The 21,707-nt window shown below is 33.5% G+C and overlaps 4 protein-coding genes across 6 annotated transcripts; 3 read left to right on the top strand and 1 right to left on the bottom strand.

Moving 5' to 3' along the window:
- Positions 1-1,118: 1,118 nt before the first annotated feature.
- On the top strand, positions 1,119-9,626 carry Bma-gex-3 (the record flags this gene model as incomplete). Of its 2 annotated transcripts, XM_001898446.2 has the most annotated exons (22): positions 1,119-1,334; positions 1,713-1,862; positions 1,987-2,220; positions 2,470-2,607; positions 3,056-3,104; positions 3,646-3,745; positions 3,912-4,025; positions 4,155-4,376; positions 4,531-4,736; positions 4,878-5,073; positions 5,309-5,462; positions 5,584-5,734; positions 6,113-6,251; positions 6,330-6,511; positions 6,712-6,814; positions 6,951-7,078; positions 7,417-7,631; positions 7,942-8,118; positions 8,447-8,645; positions 8,853-8,965; positions 9,072-9,164; positions 9,516-9,626. In XM_001898446.2, the coding sequence occupies 22 exons, from the start codon at positions 1,119-1,121 to the stop codon at positions 9,624-9,626; spliced, it is 3,390 nt and encodes a 1,129-aa protein (XP_001898481.1). The 2 variants fall into 2 exon arrangements, with proteins under 2 accessions (XP_001898481.1, XP_042929041.1); XM_043073107.1 differs by lacking the exon at positions 1,119-1,334 and having other exon boundaries at positions 1,833-1,862.
- A 1,081-nt stretch (positions 9,627-10,707) lies between these two features.
- On the top strand, positions 10,708-11,357 carry Bm14826 (the record flags this gene model as incomplete). The annotated part of the gene is made up of 2 exons (XM_001898445.1): positions 10,708-10,932; positions 11,133-11,357. The coding sequence occupies 2 exons, from the start codon at positions 10,708-10,710 to the stop codon at positions 11,355-11,357; spliced, it is 450 nt and encodes a 149-aa protein (XP_001898480.1).
- A 1,883-nt stretch (positions 11,358-13,240) lies between these two features.
- Bm2087 (Uncharacterized protein) lies at positions 13,241-14,130 on the bottom strand (the record flags this gene model as incomplete). Its single annotated transcript, XM_043073108.1, has 4 exons — positions 13,241-13,372; positions 13,481-13,588; positions 13,722-13,825; positions 13,983-14,130. Coding segments are annotated over 4 exons (492 nt in total), but the record flags the coding sequence as incomplete, so codon positions are not given.
- Positions 14,131-15,783: 1,653 nt separating this feature from the next.
- Positions 15,784-21,385, top strand: Bm4699 (the record flags this gene model as incomplete). Of its 2 annotated transcripts, XM_043073110.1 has the most annotated exons (11): positions 15,784-15,910; positions 16,225-16,349; positions 16,572-16,722; positions 17,274-17,416; positions 17,642-17,810; positions 18,609-18,907; positions 19,233-19,301; positions 19,524-19,640; positions 19,923-20,082; positions 20,261-20,481; positions 21,260-21,385. In XM_043073110.1, the coding sequence occupies 11 exons, from the start codon at positions 15,784-15,786 to the stop codon at positions 21,383-21,385; spliced, it is 1,707 nt and encodes a 568-aa protein (XP_042929044.1). The 2 variants fall into 2 exon arrangements, with proteins under 2 accessions (XP_042929044.1, XP_042929043.1); XM_043073109.1 differs by lacking the exon at positions 19,524-19,640.
- Between the last annotated feature and the right edge of the window lie 322 nt (positions 21,386-21,707).

The raw sequence follows: 21,707 nt of genomic DNA on the forward strand, positions 1-21,707 counted from the left end.
TAAATTTCCCTTTACTGCTTACTACATTTATGCGATAATATAGAAAATTTAGGCGAATTAAAACTAAATTTGAAGATAGCAACATAAGGAACACTCTAGATTCAGATCTTTAAAAAGGAACGACGTTCTGAAAAGATGCATCAATGAAATAAAAAAGGAAAGAAATGGCCGGAAACAACTCCATTCAAACCGGCACCATCAGCATCATACCATCATCCCTTCATGTTTCACTTCCTATGGCAACTCTCTTTATTTTCTTTAATAATTATTGTTGTGGAAGCACACACCAATATAAGTTTCGCGAGAAACTCTGTTTGACTCATTAGATTTAGCAATAAAAAGTTGTCTAGGAATTAACTATATTGGTAAAGGTAAGTAAGGAATTTACATTCCTATAAGTTAGGGATGTCATTATGTCATCAAAAGTAAGTCAGGGATGTAACTATGCTATCAAAGGTAAACGAGAAGGGTTCACGCTCTCCACCCAACTCAACAAGTCGTAAAAACGCGCACAAAAAGTAAATTATTTAAAATGAGCTATACCGCTTCAGGAAGCGACGTACAGCTTTAGCAGCGGCATTACATTGATGTTGTCAGCATTCATCGGGCTGTATACTGGTACCCGAAGTGACGGAATTTCGAGAATTTGGTATTGTCTCGAATTTGGTAACACTTAGGTGCTTCCGTAGTCTAAGATATTTTCAAGACATTATTAATAGCGCTTGCTAAAGAGTGGTATCTTTCTGTGTAAATGAGTCAATGTTTTCTTTTTAGTATTGTATGTTCATTTGCTTTTTTACAACTCCATTTGACAGCTTGGAATGCTGTTTAGCAAAGTCATCATTAACCTATATAAATAAAGGGTCCTGAATATGTAAGGTAGTTATTACAGGAAGCAGATATTTGGGTTCTACGTTCTCCTCTAATCGAATTAGTGTTTTGTCATAATAATCGATATCGGATGTAATCTGTTCCTTGTTTTGCGGAATTAAATTTGGATCATACTTCGGGGCAGCTTTGTTTTAATATTCCATTACTGCATTTCTTCCTCTTCCGTTTGGTTATTGCTTGATTTCATTTTCAGGTATCAGAGAAGTGAAAGATATCGTGTGAAGAAGATGGCATATAAAGTGGATGTGACACAGATGAAAATAGCCGAAAAATTGATTATACTAAATGATCGGGCAGTGGGTATGCTTACACGGCTATATAATATCAAGAAAGCTTGCGGTGATCCCAAATCAAAACCGCATTTTTTAAGCGAGAAATCATTGGAGGGTTGTATTAAACACATAGTGCGGAAATTCCCCATTGTTGATGCCAGATCAAGCAGTGTAAGTTGTATTCATCATTTTATATTATATCACCATCTTGTTCATATCACTTTCAAAAGTAACTCTAACATAGCTGTGAAGTAAGTGACGGTTGGTGAGGTAACAGTCCTTTATCTCCATAACTAAATGCTGATTAAGTGTAATATTTTTCTTTTAAGCAGCATGCTATTCGGCATTCATGTGGTGTTTATTCTAGTTTTTGGATAAAACTATATAGTTATAGTGCAAAGTACAAGGAAATCATTTTCTTAGCATATATATGTACAGCGCATTCAAAGTCCATTTAGTATTACAGCTATAAATGCTGTGGAAGGATTGTTGAAAACGAATGTCTGAAGCATTTATGGAATGGATTTTGTAAATTAAAAGTTATTCTAGACGTTGTTTCATCAAGTGACTTTAATAAAGCAAGAAATATTGAAATCTCTCTCGCTGTACTACTGTACATTTGCTGATTTGCTCGATTTGAAAGATCACATCCTACAGCTACTGACAACAATGGATGCTGCGCAATTCAAGCTAGATATAGTAAGTTTCTTTTTCAATAAAAAAAGTGCTGTTAAATCTTACATTATGTTTTCGGCAATTATCATTTTCAACAATGGATACTTAAATGACAGCAGCAATAATTAACTGGCAAACCTTATTACAGACAACGAGTTACGATTTAACAGCAGGCTACATGAATTTGGTGATTAATTTGATATGCATGATGGTGCTTTTATCTCGCGTCGATGATAGGAAGGCCGTTCTTGGGTTATTCAATGCTGCTTATGAACTGAGTAATGGACAAAGTGAACCTACTTTTCCGAGATTAGGACAAATGATTATTGAATATGATAATCCCTGGAAGAAATTAACCGAAGATTTAGGACCTTTAAATAGGGTACTTTTCGTTTTTCTATTTCTCTTCGAAAAAGTTTCTTAAGGTGATTGCTTTCAATGTATTTGATTATTAAGCAGTGACTTAAATACCTTCTCTTAATTGAAGGAAGACTTCTTTCGTAGTTGGAGAGATAAAAAAATAAACTAACCTGCAAGTTAGTTTTTTTTTTCATTAGTTAAAGCAGTTGGAAATTCGTTTCCTTCGGGTTGGGTGAAAATCTTCAATAAAAAGTGTTGGTGGATGTTGCAGTTAATTCACTGTTCGCTGAACTCGTTAGGAACAGTTTATGTGCGCAGAAATATAACTGCAGATGCATGGCGTAACGCGCAAATGTTATCACTTGTTGCTTCGCCGCAACAAATTCTATACGCTGCGCAAACCGACACGGTATGTTTTAAAAAAGCATTAAGATATGCAGGGGTACTTACAGTCTAGGATTGTAATTATTTCATTTCATAAATAACTAAAGTTGTGCTATAATAGAAAATCTTGCGTTTCACGAGTTAGTACATATTTACGTTCATTAAATTAACTTTTTGAGTGGTTTAATTTTGACTTACGAAGTTAAAAGTAAGAAATTACAGCAATTCATTTCTATGTTTATGTTTTGACAAGTTCCAAACCTTTCAAAGCCTTCCAACTAATCTGGATTTTCGTTTGGAAAGCAATAACTTGAACCCGGCAAAACATAGAAATAGAAATAGTTTTTATTCGAGGTGTTCAGGTTCATGAAGTATTAACATGCTACCGAAAACAGCTTAGGAAAAAAATGGAACTTTTTGTTGTAGATTAATGACTTTATAAATGCGACTTAGGCTAAGTAAAAATTTTGTAGATAGCTTGCGAATATTTATCATTGGATGTTATGGACAGGTGGATAATATGTAAGTGCCGTATTGTAATTTTGCATTTTATGTGAAGCAGTTATCATCAGCTGTGTCGATTATCGTTTGGTAAAATTAGTAAGGTTTGAAGCGACAGGTCTAATTTCATACTTTGACGCGTAGTGGTATGCAGTCTTGCCATATTTTTTTGTTCGAGTATCCGTCACGACGAATCAAATGTATGCCAGAGCGACCGTTACTGCAAAAAGGGAGGGACGTTAAAATAGTGCAATAGAGTTCTGTTGATGCCATCATCTCTTCATTTATGCTGTATGATTGATGCAGTGTGTTTCTTAGTGGTGACTACTGGCGTTATAAGTTAGTTGTGTCCTCTGTGATTCGATTCGTCACGGTTCTCATTGAGAAAAATTTATGGTCAAGATTCCACCATACTTCGATTTTTTGCTTTTTTTTTTTTTTGCTGACCCATCCCATATTGCAACGAAGTGTCCAAATCAGATTTGTTAAAAATGTTGAGTTAAGTCGACTAGCAACACTTATTTTTTAAAGGAAATTTAGCTTGCAGGCATTTAATTTGCAGTGAGTGTTCTTGTTTGTCACAACACACTTTTAAACGATGTCGTAATTGCTAACTTGTGGCAACGCGCGTTACAAACGGGTCTTGCTATACGTCTTTTTAGGTTTGCTCGGTTTATTTGCTGTATTCCATTTGTGCAAGTGAAAGCCGATTTAATGGAGGAAATACTTTTTAATAAAGAAATTTCTTGTTATATAGTAGAAATTCCGAAACCAACAGAAAATTGCGAAGTGCAGTTTTCATTAGTTTAAATGCTTGTAGTCATTTAGGGATGAAATACTTATTGTTCATCAAACGATTCAAAGTGTTTTTGAAAACGTGAAAAGTTATAATAAAAAGCTCCAGGAAGTAAAAGATCACTATTCAGTTGCATTGCAAACAAGGTATCTGCTTCGTTAATGTTCGTTTACTTTGTATTATATCTATACATGAAATTCTGGTTCATATATTATGATAATAAGCGAAGCAGGTGTAAAATACTTATGTTTAGTCATCATTTCAATTTTTTCCAGCCTTACTGTCCATCGTGATCGGCGTCGTTTTCTTCGAGGTACTTTACGGGAACTTTGTTTGCTAATCAAAGATCAGGTGGGGCTTCTTGGACCAAAGATTTTGTTTGTTTGGATGGCTCTTTCGTTTTCAAGGGATGAAGTAATGTGGCTTCTGCGGCATATTGATATTTGGCCGGTAAGTGGTAATAAGAAGACGAAACATACCGATGAAATAGCAGACAAGTAAGTTTTTAATATGTGTCAAAAGTTGCTTAGTATAATGATTTTTTGTAGTCTTCCTGGTATTTGTAGAAAAATTTCCATTAGATGAATTCATCGAGTTTATTATACTTTAAATTGTTTCGCTCCATAATGTTTTTCTTTCTTTTTTCTCAAGGCAGTTACCTGAACTGCTGTACTACATCTTGGAGTTGCGCTCTTTGGTACAACAACATGATGGAGTCATTAAGCGATACTATTCACAATATGTTACTGGTTATGACGCACTCATTTTGACCGATATTGTGCAGTCAATTGAGAATTTGGGTGAAAAAGAATCAATTTTATTATCCGATTTTTGTGCTGATCTGCTTCATATTAGCCGTGAGTTGATGCAGCTATTTTTTTCCTTATAATTCTAGATCTTTGATTCTCATTTCTACACTTTGCTTTGATTCAAATCAGTTAGATTACATTTGTTAAACGAATTTCCATATTTTCTGTTACAATTTGATATAATTTTAGAAGACAGTACCGATTTGCGTTCTTTGCGTTTGGACTGGTTTCGCTTCCAAGCTTATGTCAGTATGAGTCGGTCATCTTTTTCTTTAAATAGTGATCGCCGTTTGGCAGTTACGATGAACACTACTGTCTTTCATTTGAAGATGATCGACCTTATAGATGAAATGCTGCGTGAAACTAGTGACTTGTCGATTTATTGGTTGGTGTGATTTTTGTTTCTTTAAAAATGGAACTGTGTAACTTAAGCTCAATATTAAGCAATCTGCGTTTAAAGTAAAAAATCTTATTTAGTATCGAAAAATGTAATGATTTTTTATTTAAATGTAAGCTGTTTACTGTTGTTACGGCGTGCTGTTGTTAACTGTTATATTTACATTTATTTGAGAATGGTTTTATTATGAAATATCAAATTTATAGATTCCCTGTCTTTGCAGCTTCTATACTCAACAGCTAGAAACACAACTGCATCAATGCCTTCAGCTGCCATCCCAGTCAAGATACACTGTTTCTTTTGCGCATATATGCTCAAACTTTCGTTCCGCATTGCACGATCTTTGTCCAGAAGAAAAAGCACATATTATTGATCGGGTTTGTTAAATTGCTTTCATTGCTGAATACACTTAGTTGTTTTAATATTATTGATGTTTTCTAAACCAATCCTAGTAATAATTGGTTTTGTTTACTTTAGTGATTTTGTTATTCCCTTTAGAGCTTAAAATTATGTAATCTGGTTCTGGATGAATTGGCTAAGGAAACGGCTTCTGTAACCGCTCGATTATGCGAATATGAAGTGCGACTGACTGAGCAACTTTCACCAAATAATTGTGCAAAATTGATTGAAGAGCACGATAAACAGAAATGTAAGATACTGTTATGTTTCTGGAAATTCCAGAAGTTGTCACATCAATTCACTGATCAAATACTACATTTCGTAGAACATTCTATTTTATGTCCAATGGAGAGGTTATGATGCAAGTTAGCAGCCACAATATGCGAATCGAGATATTTTATAAAATGTTTTTTGTTTCTGTTCACAGTTGAACAATATCAGGCATCACTCTCTCTCATCTTTTTTGTCGAAATAGATTGTCATCTTACCGTTCGTTTTAATTTATTTGGTAGCGAAAGATCAGTCAAGCAGAAATGAATCAAAAAACAAAGTTCTATGACCGACTGTTGGTAACCCAATTTACATACAGTGTTATTTATTTGTTTCATTTATTCAAATTCTTGAACAGCAAATAAAAATTCGAATACGGCTCGCTCATTGGTTATGCCAGGAGAAGAAAGTTTTCGCTGCAGTCGAGATGCATTGACACTTGCCGACAAGTTGCAAACGGCGCTTCATGAATTGTGCTCAGCAGTTACTTCATCAAAGTAACGATTTATCCTTAAACTATCAAATTTTACAAGTACTATATATCATCCGCAAATACCAGTCCTTTTTATTTTGAGGCAGGTGGTTGTTTCGGATCATGTATTTGCCCCACGTGAGTATCTGGCGCAGCAGCTGGAATCGCAACTTACTCAGTCAATCCAAGCTTTAATCTCCTCATCTGAGCATCCGATGAGACCTTGTCAACTTTTGGCTTCAATAAATGCTCACATGATTGTGTTACAAAATTTGGACACCATAGGTATCACTCTCTACGTTATTTTGGGAAAATTTATAAATATATATTTTGATAATTTTATGTTTATGAAATATTTCCTCGATAAAACTTTTGAAATGTGGCAAATCTCACTTCCTACGTTATTTACTAGTATATATATATAGTTTTGGACCATGAAGCTGAGATTATATTCATCAGTGTGACAATACATGCACACTTTTCAGTAACGTTGGATGTGACTCGCCTTTTCAACAACGTGCTTCTGCAACAAACACAATATCAGGATTATCACGGCAATGACACATTAACATCTATTTATACAAAATGGTAAATGTTGGGAGTTTACACTTAAAGCGGGTTTATTTTCGGGAGGCAAGAGAAACTGTAATTAAATGGTTCGTGATTGAAATAAAGAGTATTTGAATATAGTCAATTTATTTAAAAGTTATAACGCACAATTCAGGTATCTTGAAGTCGTTCTTCGTCGAATGAGTACTGGACAAATATTGTTTTCACCTCATTTCGCAGCTCTGATTGCAAACCCGGACTACCAGCAAACGTTCAGCCCTGATCAGTACACTGATAATCGTGGTAAAATGCTTGAATTTATAAACCTTTATTGTATAATTACACTTTTGGTTGCAACAGACTTCCTGTAAAATTACTTAACAGCTTAAATGTGGAAAGAAATGCGCTGCTTAAAAGGCGCCGGTTAAATATATCGGAAATTCCTGGAAGGATAGAATAGGGTTATCATCTTCTCAATTTAAGTATTATAATCTATTGTCAAAAATGTCGAGCAGGTTGGAACGTGAAAATGGTTCAGATTGATATAAAACGTTCCATTATCTTCTAATGTTAATGGTTGTTATAAAAAGAAAAGGAAAAATAATATATTCAGTTTTTTAATTTGTTTTATGTTGTTTTAGAACTGAGAGCTTTGTCTCTACTTTTGGGACCATATGGTGTGAAAACCATGAGTGAGAAATTGATATGGCATGTAGCAAGCCAAATCACTGAATTGAATAAAATTGTTAACGATCATCGAGATGCTTTGGTCTTGGCACGGAGTTGTTTTGACAAGCCGGAGAAAATGCGTGAATTGTTACTGCAGTTGAGTGGAGATATAAAAGACAAAAAACAAGTAGGGTCCCTGAAATCTTTTGGTTTTATTTGTACATTTATTTCCACATTTTATACTTATTAAAGCAAATCATGCTTTAATAAGTGTATAGAGTTAAGGAAAATTCTAGAGAACTATTACAGCGATTAATTAATTGTCATATACTAGTTGCTTTAGTTGAAGTACTAAGAATTTCTATATACTGAGAATTTCAAATTGTTCAACGGGTCTTATTTATAAAGTGTTTGTGACCAGTATAGGTAGATTTAAAGTTATGGTTGCTTACAGTGCTGATGATTAACTATAGATTATTAACTCAATGCAATTGTAGATTTCGGCAAACGGACCCATGGAGTCGGTATTGCAACGTGTTACTATTATTGGTGAAATTCTGTCATTTCGTTCTCTTTTGCACGCTGCGCTGCATGATGTACTCAAGCGTCGTTTACCATTTTTGCTGTCGATTGTAAATGATTTGCATGATACTGCCAACGAACATAATTTATTGGTAATTTTATATAATATGAAGCTCAAATCACACTTGAAAAAGATTTCTACTTTGGGTACAAGTGTGAGTAGTCGTATTTGTTAGAATGCTGGAAATTTCGCTTGCATATTCTTATATACTGGCATAGAAATATTACAATCGTTCCGTAATCGTCGTACAATTCCACCATGTTATGTTAGTAAAATTTGAATAATTTAGGGCTTTATGCACAGTGTATTTCCATTAGTATTCTATTTTTTTTTCGTTCGATATCATAAAAATTAAGAAACATAAATTATCATATTGATTTAAAAATTTGATAAAATCCCTTACATTTAAGATGTTTCAGATGCTGTCAGAGCTCTGCATGGCTGTTGGTATCAGTACGGATGTGGACATTGCATTAGTCCATGCTATTCGAGCTCAGACGAAGCAAACGGAACCCGATGAACACTATACTTTGTCTTGCCTGCTTCTTGTTTTCATTGCACTTTCTTTACCTCGACTAGCTCTGACACAAAATAGTCAGTACAGTGCCTCGCTGCTAGGTCGTTTCTATTTTTATCTTGAATTTGGAATTAGAAATTATTGCAAGTTTATACAGCTTTTGACGATACTAGCGCGCTGAATTTCGGAAGATTTATCAATTTAAGTTCACAATACATTATGCATATTTCATCTTATTAAATACTGAGTTTGCAAAAGATTATTAAGTACATGAGTCTCTATACATCATTTTCCGCATTTAATTGCAGCCTCTAAAAACAATTTGCAATGTATAGCTCTGGCAGTATCAACAGTTGCAAATGCCTTATTTTGTTTGCATGGTCGTAATGATGTTGTTGAAAGAATGAAAGAATTCTTAGCAGTAATTTTTAATTTGTTTCTTTGAAATTTTATATCTTTTTATTGAATCTTTTTGTATTTTAATGGTACAACGATTTAGTCGCATTAACCCGTTCCTTTTCTTTCAGCTGGCATCAAATGGTCTTCTAAGAATGTCAGATGATAACAGCGAGGTGGACATGGCGAAGTCACGACAGTTTGTTTACGTTGTACTTGATCAAGTAAAACATTTTTTAAAGAAAATCTTTATGACTTCACTTTATTTTAAATTGGTGTCGTTAATTGTTCTGTTTAAAAGAATGTATTCGTAACTAGGCTATCACTTCTCAGATTATTTCTCTCAATAGCACGTGTCTTGTGTATCATAACACAAAATATGAAAAGAGATGGCTGCTCAAGGAGCATTTCGATTACTGTTATATTATTATTGATAATGCTATGGTGTTTGGCACAATAATAATAATGGGAAGTAGTGTTTTGGGTTCGGGTAGTAATGCTATCAACTGGAGGAACTCAACTGAAGCGTTTCTGATGTCATCTTTTTATTCAAGTAATTTATATACATTTTTCAGTTGGTGAGATGTAGTCCATTTTTATCGTTTGATCTTCTGGAATCCTGTTTCCCGTATAATCTCATCCGGTCTTCGTATCAGTACTGTTATCAACTGGAGGAACTCAAATGAACCATTTCTGATGCTATCTTTGGGCACACATGATTTCTGTTTCTTTTAGTCTTTCTCTGCCACCTTATTTGCATTTCATGGTTTATGTTTTATTTGATTGAGCAATAGCGTTTTTTCACTTGTATTTCATTTCTGCTTTCTAGATTATAAAAATTTCTATTTATTGGTTGTTGGATGTTTGGTTTAAAAAAAGAAAAACATCAAATTCTTTTATGGTTCTCAAATGATGCATTTTACAGTATTCTGGTTTCTTTGGCTGTCGAAGTGGTAACAGTCTGTTGTTATTGGTATTCACTACTTCCGTCCTTTTATTATGATTTATATTTGATCACTGTTTTATAGCAGTTGTTAGTTTATTTGTATTCAATTTTTGCATTGTTTGGGCTTCCTTTTTTCAAAGTGGTTTATAAAACGATAAAATAACTTTGCAATAAAACAAATTCGCAACAAAATAGACTTGTAAACATTAAAAACACTCAGATCTGCTTTCCTAATACGTGTGAATATTATTTAGCGACAACATAGATGGTCACTTTTCTGGTCACTCATGTCTTACTTTGGCAACATATATATTTTCAAAGTTGATTATGAAACTATAAAATAACTTTGCAATTGCTTTATTGTTTGTATAATAGTGTTGCTTTGTGGTCACTTCTAATATGTTGTAATGTATGTCGTTTAAACTGAGTCAATTCCTGTCAAAGTAATATTTTAATTTGCGAAATAAATGAGTTACTTTTAAACTGTTGGATTTGTTTGTTATGCACTGTACTTTAACAACGGTTTCACGCTGTATATTGTGTACAACAGATATCTCAGTCTTACTGACGTTTCAGAAGAAAGTGGTTAAGTGTTTAAAAGAGTAGAATGTTTCAGGTTTATAAATAGTAGAAACTTAATTGTAAGTTGATCTTAGGGGACCTCAAGCTCGTAAGGTTCTCACACTAATGCTATAGTTCGAGCTTGAGATAACTTCCCTCTTTGCAAAATAAGTAAATGGCTTTGGTGATATTGATTCCATTTAGCTTTCCAAGAATGAGTAAAGTTCTTCACTCCCGGATACTATATATTCCATGCCAGAATGCAGCACCACAATGATTGCACTCGACAGTTGTACTATCTTGGTGTCTTGGATAGATCGATAGTTGCTGATTTTGGTTGTTCTGGGAGGAGTTCGAATGAGCAGCGTTCTAGTGAAGAACGGTTGATCGATATCATCGAAAGTGCTCAACAGTGGGGTAAATTACCGAGTGATTGGTCAAAATGTAGACTTGTTTCTGTTGATGTTACAAAACATGGTCTCAAGGTATTCAGTATTACATCCACTATCTAAAGATAATCTGGGATTCCTGATATGATAGCTTTTCTATTGTGATCTCTCTACTTTCGCAAAATTTTTATTGTTAAATGCAATCCTTTTTAGATCCTTCTAAACATTGAATCTAAATTTAATCTTTCTTTTGCTAGATGCATAATTCCCACTTTCTTCCTTCTTTTTCTTTTCAGTTAACAGATGCATCCGACGGGATGGTTCTAGATCGAATAGCATTATTCCACATTGTGCAGTGTGTTTCATATGAAAATGGTTTCGGTCATTTTTGCGTGGTTTTTTTGGTCCAAAAACCACTAAGTAAGAGTATGCAGTGTTATGTGTTCCAAACTAGCGCTATCTCAGATGCCGATGATGTCTGTAAGCAATTGGGAGAGGTATTTAATGCTGCCGTTAAATGATAAAGTGATAAGTGAACCAGTGATGCGCGATCTAGTCAGATTAGCGTTGTGAATCTGTTTCCGAAAAATAATATGTAACCATTAAACTATTCCTTTTTCTCTGATTTGATTTGTGTAGTTCTCGAGAGATTTTTCGTAAAGATATTAGTTGGAATGATGATATTACCGCTGTTGTTGAGAAAATAACGATTTTAAGATAACGATTAGGCAGTATTATACAACGCATGTACGTGACAGATGGAGAAGACGCGGATATGTAGCGGTGCGTTTTTATATCACCCTAGAAGTATACAGCTTATTTTAGTATGATTATAAATCGAATAGTCTTTTTCCAGCGTGGACATTAATGGTGACAGGTTTCGTGGAACATTGTTCTGGGACTGCTTATATAGAAACTGCAAGACGGATCTTCAATTACGAATAATAGTAGAGAGAATAAAGTATTCCAAACAAGCAACAGTATTTATTTTCCCTGCTTGTTATTAATTAATCATCGGTAGCAAGTATGGCAGTCTCGTTGTTATCGTTGCTGTCGTTAGTATTAAGTAGTGTCATACTAATACAAAATGGTTGCAATTAATAGCGAATGATAAAGTATACTGACATCGTGTTCACCGAAAATGATTTTCTACAACTGAAATAACTATGTGCTATGATGGCCATTCGAATGTCCCGCAAAATTAGTTGTGACCACAACAACGAGCGGAGTGATGTGCGACATGCTTATTTCGAGAGTAATTGCAGTGTGTTAGGACCTTCTCGAAGAAATGTCAACAACAACTTCTGATTCCAAATGAATTTACTTCTGCAAGTTATAGTCCCGATGATAGAACTCTCTTCGGTTTCAATTACTCTGATTTCTGTGCATTTCTATTACCAACAGTATTCATATAATTAGCATAATCCCAATCTATCTGTTGGTTTTAAATTATTAGCTATTAGATGACGACATAGCCACAACAAGTGTCCGTCTTACGGTATCATTCAATTAATAATATCCTTTATTCTCTCATATTAACTAGCCATAATACAAAATTGCTTTTCTCTGTTTAAAAAATTCAAACAAATCCGTAAAATTCTAAAAAATTCAATCTTTGGTGTCAAAATAAGCGGTTGCTGTTGTGTTGTTTCGCTCCTTCCCACATTTTCTTTCCGATTTATATTTTCCTCTCCACAGATTTTCTGTTCGTACAGTTGAAAACAGTTGAGAAATAATATGATAAAAGCGCATACCATTAGAAATAAGATAATGGAAATAGCAACATAAATCCATCTGCAATACACTTTTCAGAGTTAGTCGATTCTTTCGAAATTTATTGAACCTCAAGTTTCATCGAATAATAAATTCAGATTTTTGTTTTACTTCAAATAGAAAGGAAAGAGGCATTCTAGATATTCGGAATTTCTTAAATTTTCTATTCAATCCGACTCGTTAGACGGATTCATTTGCTTCGATAGAAACAAAAATTCAATCATACCGTATTGCGATTATTATGCTATCCTGAATGGAAGTGCACCGTGCATGCATGGAAGCTAAGATAGGTTCTACTGATTCCGGTTGAGCTTTCGTCTTCTTCATTTCAATCGCTGTATCTTCGATAATGATGCTCTGTGCTGTTATTTGTCTCTAGAAGCGCAAAAGGACAAAGACAATACATGGATGGACAACACGTTCGTTACATTTCCGCTCACTTACATTCGAACTTTTCGTAACGCAAAAGTCGTCTTACTGAATAACTCAATGTGATGTGATTAGTCAAACATTTTTGAACAGTTCTGCAGAATGGGAGTAGTCGATTTGTTGTTAGATTAGAAAGTCTTCAAGATTTTCATGATTTCAATCAACTGATGCAAATTCTAAATGTTCAAAACTATACTCACTTTTAAATGGTCGATAATTTTTCGGTAATGACATTATTCAAACCCTCCATATGATTTCTTGCGTTGAACAGGTCGTCATATTTTCTAGACGTGTTGCTCAGGAAGTCATCAGGTAGTTCCAAGTCTTGTCCAGTCTACTAATGGTTTCATTTTGCATTTCAAAAAATTCTCAAATTATTTACTTTCGTTAATTTTCTCATTTTAAAAAAGAAATTTTTTTTTTTTTTTTAAAAAAAACGCACTTGTATGAACACCTTTTTAGCATCTGCTACACCTAGAACAATAATAAAATTGCTGCAGAATTCTGATTTCAAATCAAATTCTTTGACAATTTTGTTGCCGAAGTTTACCTAAAATTATGAACCAAATTTTTAACACTTTTGTTCTCTATGCATTTTCAAACCTAAATTTGTAGGAAATTTCAATTCAGATTAAAAGTTCGTATTATGTTGGAAAATTTTGACAATTAGCGAAACCGACTACCAATGCATCTTCACTAGTTGCTATTGTCTGATTCATCTGTGTTTGAATACGCTTCGCCAGAATAACATATATATGTGGCGGTTTAGTATCGTTTTGACGACATCCTTCCAATGCATTTTAATTATCGAAATATTCAACCTGTTTTAACACTAAAACAATGAAAGATTGAATTTATAATTGCAATCGATATTGTAAATGAAATTTTTAAGGTAAGATATGACATAATAAAAGCAACTAGATAGATTTAGACACAAAATATACGGCTATTTTGTAAATTAATATTGTTGTTTATATCTAATCTCCACTGATCAGTGAGAATATGATCAGGATCACAAAGTGCTGATCCAGGCCATGTGTGACATTGTGAGAAATTTAAGCGTGGATTCGGATATGTTTTTTGATGTCCATCCTTCAGTATCCGTTCGTAATACTGTACCGGATGATAATATCATTGATAGGAACGATAACATCGGCTGGTTTTAAGCTAATAGAATTTTAAGTATAATTTTTGTATAACTAACTGTTGATTAGTAGGTTGAAAATTCTTTAATATGGTAGGATAATTTTAAGTCTGTGAGATTCATATTTTCGAGGTTTACCGTATTTAAAGGATTATTTTAAATTTAGAATTTTTGACTCTTAATCAAAAGGTTTATTCTTTAGGTATTTTTATTTTTTTTTTTTTTTTTATTTTGTTTTTTATATTTTGTTTTTAAATATAATTGGCACTGGATTGCATGGAAGTCATGTATAACTTCTTAACATAATAATAACCATTGTTTGATTTCATAGTTCATCAAAAAATTAAAGTGAAACTTTTGCATCATATTGCTGAATAGCTAGAAGTGTGAACCGACTGTTTCTATTCCAGTCATTAAATACACATTTTGCATCTCTTCATAGACAGAAGTTTCAGAAAATAATATTACGTATTGTTTATTTTATATTAACTGTAGTCAAAAATGTTCAATCATAACGGGAGGAAAATTGAGATGGTTGACAAATAACTGTAAAAACAGGTCAACATGTTACTGATTATTTTATTACCCTCTAATGCCGTTATCTTTCATGAAATCTCAGCCTTACAAAAAGAAAAAAAAAAAAAGGACTTCGACCGATAATGCAATGCTTATCATGTGCTATAACAAAAGAGAGTAACAGGAGTTGGATTTTAGTTGTGGAAAGTTTCGATAGCAAAAGTGTCAGCAGTGGTAGTAACAAGCAGCAGATGTGATCGGCACTGTCAACGAAACGGTGGACACTTCAAATCATCTTGCCGCTTGTTAATGTACCTCAGATCTCTTAAATCTAGATCTCGATTGAAGATCACATTATTTGTATCAATTCTTTGTGTTGCACTAATTCTCTTCTTGGGCTTTGAACAATTTATTCATTCAAATTGTTACTCATTCTCTCTTCTTTAACATTTTTGAGAAGAAATAGCGGAAAATTGAACATTTTAGCAACTTCACAGAAATATATGGAGAACTTTTAAAATATTGCCGAAGCATGAATATTTAGTAGATACAACAAGAATTTCCAAGTGGATTTGCAAACTATGTAATGACGGAATTGGAAATCATTAATGTTGTAAAATATTTTCGGGCATTGTCTCTGATTCCGTATGATAAAATTCAAGATGACCGGTGAATAAGGAAGCAAAAGGGTGATATTCGACACTCGGGGTCTTAATACTGCATGTGTTTTAACAGTCCGGATCATGTACATCCGAAAAGTGGAATGCAGAAGGATACAGAAAGACGGCCAGATAGCGACCGTTGCTGTTATTTCAATTCATTTCAAAATCAGTTCGATTCAAAATTCTATCGCAGAAATTTAGGTGATGACCCAAAACATTATATGTTGTAGGAGTGGAACATACATCCCACGATCTCTGTTTAAGGCTTTGCTCATTATCATTCGATCCCTTCTCCACGATCTCTTGTCACTTGCTCTGTTTTCACCTGTGTTTGGGTGAATACTCAATAGCCTAATCTTCCAGGCCTTTTATTCGTCTTTTGGATTTAAGTTTGTTAAATTACCTGTCGATAGCATTTCTTCAATGCTGCGTTTGCACCTGTTAGGTTCCATTTCGTTTACGCTTTTCTTCTCATTCAATTCAATTAATGCCGAGAAAACTAGAAATTCAGGAAACGTGCAACAAGAAGTCTCTTCCTTTCCTAATGCAAGTGAGATTATGCAGATTTTTAAATTTATATCTACAAATGTATTGCATATTTCAGTTCATTTTGTGGAATTAGCCATCAACGACCCATCTTGTTCTTTTTTCCTCTCACTAGAAGTACTATTTGTCAAATAAATTTCAGTTTTCGCATATCAGTTGTTGATCAGACAAATAAAATCATGATACGTAGGAGCAGTTAGCTTAACCTTCTCAAACGATTTCCTTCATATTGGAATCTGCTAGAAACTGGTTTGAAAGAATTTTGAGCTATATAAAGAAATAGCGAACATCGATGAAATTAACTGACCTCATATTTAGTGTTTTGCGAAAATCGTTTGACTGCCTTCACTGTATCCGACAACAAACGCCTTGTATCGAGCAGTTCTTTAGTATACGAAGATGTTTCCGAAGAAGTTTGTCTAAAGATGTGCAGTAATAATAGAGTAAGCCTTTCAAAATTATCACATTGTAAGGAATTCAGAATTTTCTTCTACTAAACATTCATCAGATTTTTTTCCTCATTGTTGTAAATTCATAACATCCGATCCAATATTTCGCTTTTTTATTCAAAAACATTTATAATAAAATATTTTCTAAAAATCAAACTCTTTCCTCAATATTATGAACAACAAATTATTTACAGTATTCATAAGTGGTCATTTCAGGATAGTGATGGCCGAACAATATTTTGTGCATCGGTAGTTTATGACCAGACAACCTTTGCATGCACTATTTTTCGATCCAAAAGTTATCCGGAAGGTGACTTAAAAATTGAAACTGTTCCAGGACAACGACTCTTCGAGAAATTTTGCCTAAGTAACCAATTAATTCAATTTCCTGAACATCATTTGTTTAACAAAAATCAATTTCTCTTCATCCGGAAAAGCTATTTACGTTAATGAAATTTCCCAAAATTTTGTTCAGCTAAATTTTACCGTCCATTGGAAGAAGTTAAAATATGAGCGACTAGTGTGTAATGAGTGTTGGCCGTAATATGAGACAATTATTGTAACCGATTTCAAAATTCAAATAAGTTCAAATTTTTGAATATGTGCTCAAAAATTACTTTCAGTTTCCTTGGATGGCAGTGAAATTTAGGCTATAACTATCTATAAAGAATATCATCAAATTTAATAATTAATAGAAATATCTGAGTCATTTGAAAATAAAACTGTTAGAAAATTTAGAAAAATGAACTGATTCAGTAAACTTGTCCCTTTTTCATTTATTATAAACAGCTCTTTCTGTACTGAAAGGCATCTGCCGCAATACTTCAACAAAAATGAAAGCGATCTTATATTAGTGAAATGGAAATAAGCAAAAAAAAAAAAAGGAATAAAATTTAAGATGATAAGAAAAGATTACAGAAGATGCACCGATCGAGTGTGCAGACAGTCGGTTCCTGAAGATTGATCAGTCGGTCATCATTGGATATGCAAGAAATGTTTCACTCGCAAGATCCGTTCAAGAATGTATTCAACAGTGCCTCACCGAACATTTCCAGTGCAGAGTATGTTGTCGTTCACACATTGCATATCCTCAAAAAATACCGAAAATCTGAGTGCATTTCCCTCGCACTGAGAAGAAATCTTTTTTTGTCTGTGTCAATCGATGGTAGAACAACACTTCAGCTGAATGAAGTGACCCAATGAATGCATAGGTGAGATGACGACGTTTCTAAAATGATACTGGGTATATCTCTCATAATTTCATGTGCCTGCTGCTAATGTTTCAGTCGGCAATGTACTTCTACGCGGAAGGTGAATGCATAACGAACACCGAATCAGCCATGACTCAACCAGCATCATTTGCCCGAGAAGAAAATGATAAGGTTATTTACATACAGAATGGCTGTCCAGCAATATTAGCACGACAAAAACAATTGGAAAACTCAGCAATAGCAGGTTATGGGCATTCTGAACATTCTCATATACCTTTTCGGATTACATAAATGCAGTCTGGTTCTAAGCAATCATTTTAATTTGAACACTGTGATACTCTCCCGACATGGAAGTATTTTGTGTTGTTTGCGAGGGATGAATTATTGTTCGGTTAAAGGTTTTATTGAGTGATGTCATAACACAATTATCGGGGGACATTTAGAATAGATCTACAGAATGCACTTTTTTTGAGATGAAGTTAATTCAGATTGTAGTTTGACAAACGTTTTTTTTTTTTTTTTTTCTTTGGGGAGGGGAAGGGGGGATTGAGATTGCAGCAATGGGTAGGATGAATCCAAACGATTGTTAGTAGGACGTGATCAAGTAAATAAGCCTAGGAAGTGACTTGTGGATGGTTCTAATTCCTTATATTTATATTTACATCATGCTGTTATAATCTTGTCGGAAATGAGAAATTTGTGTCAAAAAAAAGGGCTATGTAAGTTATCAAGCCGGAATTGATTTCAATGAACATAAGCTTGAAACAAAGATGAGAATTAAATTAATGATTCAAATACATTAAAACATCAAAATATTCATTTACATTTAAATGATGAATCACTTGGCTAAGAAATATTCGAAATGCTACAATTTTTATGGTACAAATTTGCATGTTATGAATTGATTTAAATTATTACAAGATATTCCTACAATATGAAATACTTTCATTATTTAGACATATTTACATTATAAAATTTATTCGGTTAACATATTTTTAAAACATTATCATCACATAAGCCTTCATCTCATCTTCCTTTTTAGCTGCAAAATTATCGCCTATCGCAGTAGACGACCATATCGAAGACGTTAAGGAAGAAAATCCGTTGAAGGAACGAAAGGACTTGAATAATGACGTTTATAGTGAGAGTAACGAAGAGCAAAGTGACGACGCAATCAGGACAAATTTCGGAAATGTTTCCGCAGTCGAAGAGGCAACAACAGCAAGTACCATCAAAGGAATGTCGAAAATACTGGCGCGTAATTTGAAAAAACTGAGAACTGATAGCGGTACCGTCAGCTTCAGTAAACGTCCCAAATCACTGAGACAAACAAAGTTACAGGTCAATTCACAAAAATCACCGGTGACCTTTCGAAAAACTATTACTACTACCGTGGTTGTATAACCGAATGCTTGATATCACATATAACTATATCAATTTAACGCAGTACACAGGGAAACCTATCATAAGTTCTAATGCTTTCAGTAACTTTCATAAAGTATGGAAGGCTTGAAAATGGATCCGTGGTTACTGTCTAAATTTTTCGCTGGAATGGCATTATCCACTAAGACAGCAGTCTAGACAATCACAATTTTAATAATACTGAATTTTATAAATTTATTTCCATTTAAAAATTATCTCAAAATTTTAAACAATTATATTTCAGCAAATAAAAAAAGAATTCACATCGGAAGAAAATGAAGAAAAACACTTGGAAAAAAATTTACCCTTAGAGGTTCTTTTAGCCACTTTTCAATTTTATGTCTTTCAAGTGAAATTTTTCAGCTTAATTACTCATCCAATATTTTCACGAGTCAGAGTAACAATTAGAGGTCATAATTTTATTTCATTACAACCATTTGACACATTTTATAATGTTTTAGAAAATGAGCTGCCTGTTCGCACATAGATTCTAATCAAACTGCACAACTTTTAGGTTAGGCCACCACCATTTTAGGTTGAAAAGCAGCATACAGAGAGGACTAATTCAGTGGTAGTGGTATTTCATGAAAAAGCTAAAATGCAAAAACCAATGAACCGATTGAAAATTATAACATTGAGCGGATTCGAAGATGTGCGTACGCTTATTGATTGAGCGTATTTTGCTTTGAACATTTTTCTCAGATAGTCTGAACAAGAGAATTCGTTTTGAAATGTCTCTGAACAATTCTCGGACTGAATGCTCCTTCTTTTGCAGTATAAGTGCAGGCTATTTCTTTCAGTTGCGACATACCTGAGCCACGAAGGATTTTATTGGAAGCTTGTACAAATGAGAAAGTTCACATTCTCCAGAAGCACATTTCCCCTTTTGGTACAAGAAAACTCCGAAAAAATTTCTGTACTGATTTACTTGCAGGAGGATCACTTCTCTCAGTGGAACAACTGGTCACCATGTAGAAGACCTGGTGAAAGAAGCATAAGACGAAGGAAATGTTACAATTTACAAAAATGTGTTGGAGCATTAATGGAAGTCAAGAAATGTCCTATAATAATAAAAGAAGAGGTTAAATTGAAAGGTATTATATGTCTTTGCAGTGTTTTGCAGATATGTAACTGAAATTAAGTTTTTTTATCTCATATAAGATGTAACAGTTGTAGAGTAAATGAATAAATGAACAAATAATCAATTTTTGTTCAATGAAATCAAAAAATAAATCAATCAAGTTAATCAATTTAATTGAAACATGTACATAGAAGCAGTTCCGGACGACCATGGACTGCAAACAACAATCAACAGGGAAGGATTACTGACGTCAGTACTACCTGAAAGGCTAAATATAGCAAATAAAACCGATCTTAGAACTGCTATACTACATGGCATTTCTTCACAGTTACAGCAGCAGTCACATTCTGAGAAAGAATTCAAGGAAAAAACGGACGAAAAAGTTTGGTCACCTTGGCGAGGCGTTTGCCAGGTAAATCACTTTTGTGATTTTAAATAACATCCTCTTATTTAAGCATTAACCAGAACTCTTAACATATACCTTTAACACACAATATCATTAAAAAGAATTATTAATTGAAAGGAATAGACTATTTTAGTTCATTTCAACTTCTGAAATCCTTTACATTCCTTATCTCGAAGTGCGTCGCACTTGTTTCTAAGAAATGATTTCTTTTTGGAGACTTAAAAGGCAAGTTATAAGAAAATTGACTTCAGTTTTGAAGATAGTCTATTAAACTCGCTCTTAGGTTAAGTTTCCATTCGTAATCAGCAACATTTCGAACAAACATAATTAATAATTATCCAAAAGTTTTGCAATTAGCTTTTATAATATTTGTTAACTGATTTTTCTTTTTTTTTTTTGTCCGAAATTTAAAATTGCTGAAGATCGCTTCCACATATACAACTAATACTTTACAAACTTAAAATCCGATCTTTGTTAGGTACGAAAATTTGTTAGATTAGACCATCACATCCACCTTGAATGGATCGTTAAAAATATCATCCTTTCTTCTTCATCGATAAAATAAAAAAGCAAGCCTCACACTATATTTTACACAAAAGAGAGTCATGAAAAAGATGCTATTTGTCTATATAATATTGCATGTATATATTATACAATATATTAGTATTACTTGATTATTATCATTATTACTGTTATTATTTGGAAACATTGCAATTATTTTATTATTGCTATTACTGTTATTATTATTATTTAATTATTAATTATTGCAATGTACTGATTTCAGCAGTTTGCCGGTGGTCATCCATGTAAAAACCATGAAATTATTGGTTTTGAGTCCCGCGATTGTTTGGCAACCGACAACGCTAAATGCAAAGGACCTTTCTTTCGGTATTGTACGATATCCTGCTGACTGTAGCGGGTGCTGAGATTTCCTTGAGAATGTGAATGCCCGTAATAAATGTTTACAATTTGCAACTGGTCCGTATTTTTAATGATTGTAAAACTTTCAACTTTCAACGAATTTATTTCTCCCATTACTCACTATTAACAAAAATATTAAACAGCAGAAGCGGGCAATAAACATTTATTGGAATAAAGGTGTAAATATATTAAGAATGGCTGATTTAATTTTACTGATTGCTGAGATACAATGTGAGAAATTACGATTTCCAAAAACATTTGCAATTTTACGAAACACTGCAAAAGGTCTTATCTGGCATGGACCAAATTTG

This window comes from Brugia malayi (genome assembly GCF_000002995.4).
Source record: "Brugia malayi strain FR3 genome assembly, contig: Bm_v4_ChrX_scaffold_001, whole genome shotgun sequence".
Lineage (NCBI taxonomy): Eukaryota > Metazoa > Nematoda > Chromadorea > Rhabditida > Onchocercidae > Brugia > Brugia malayi.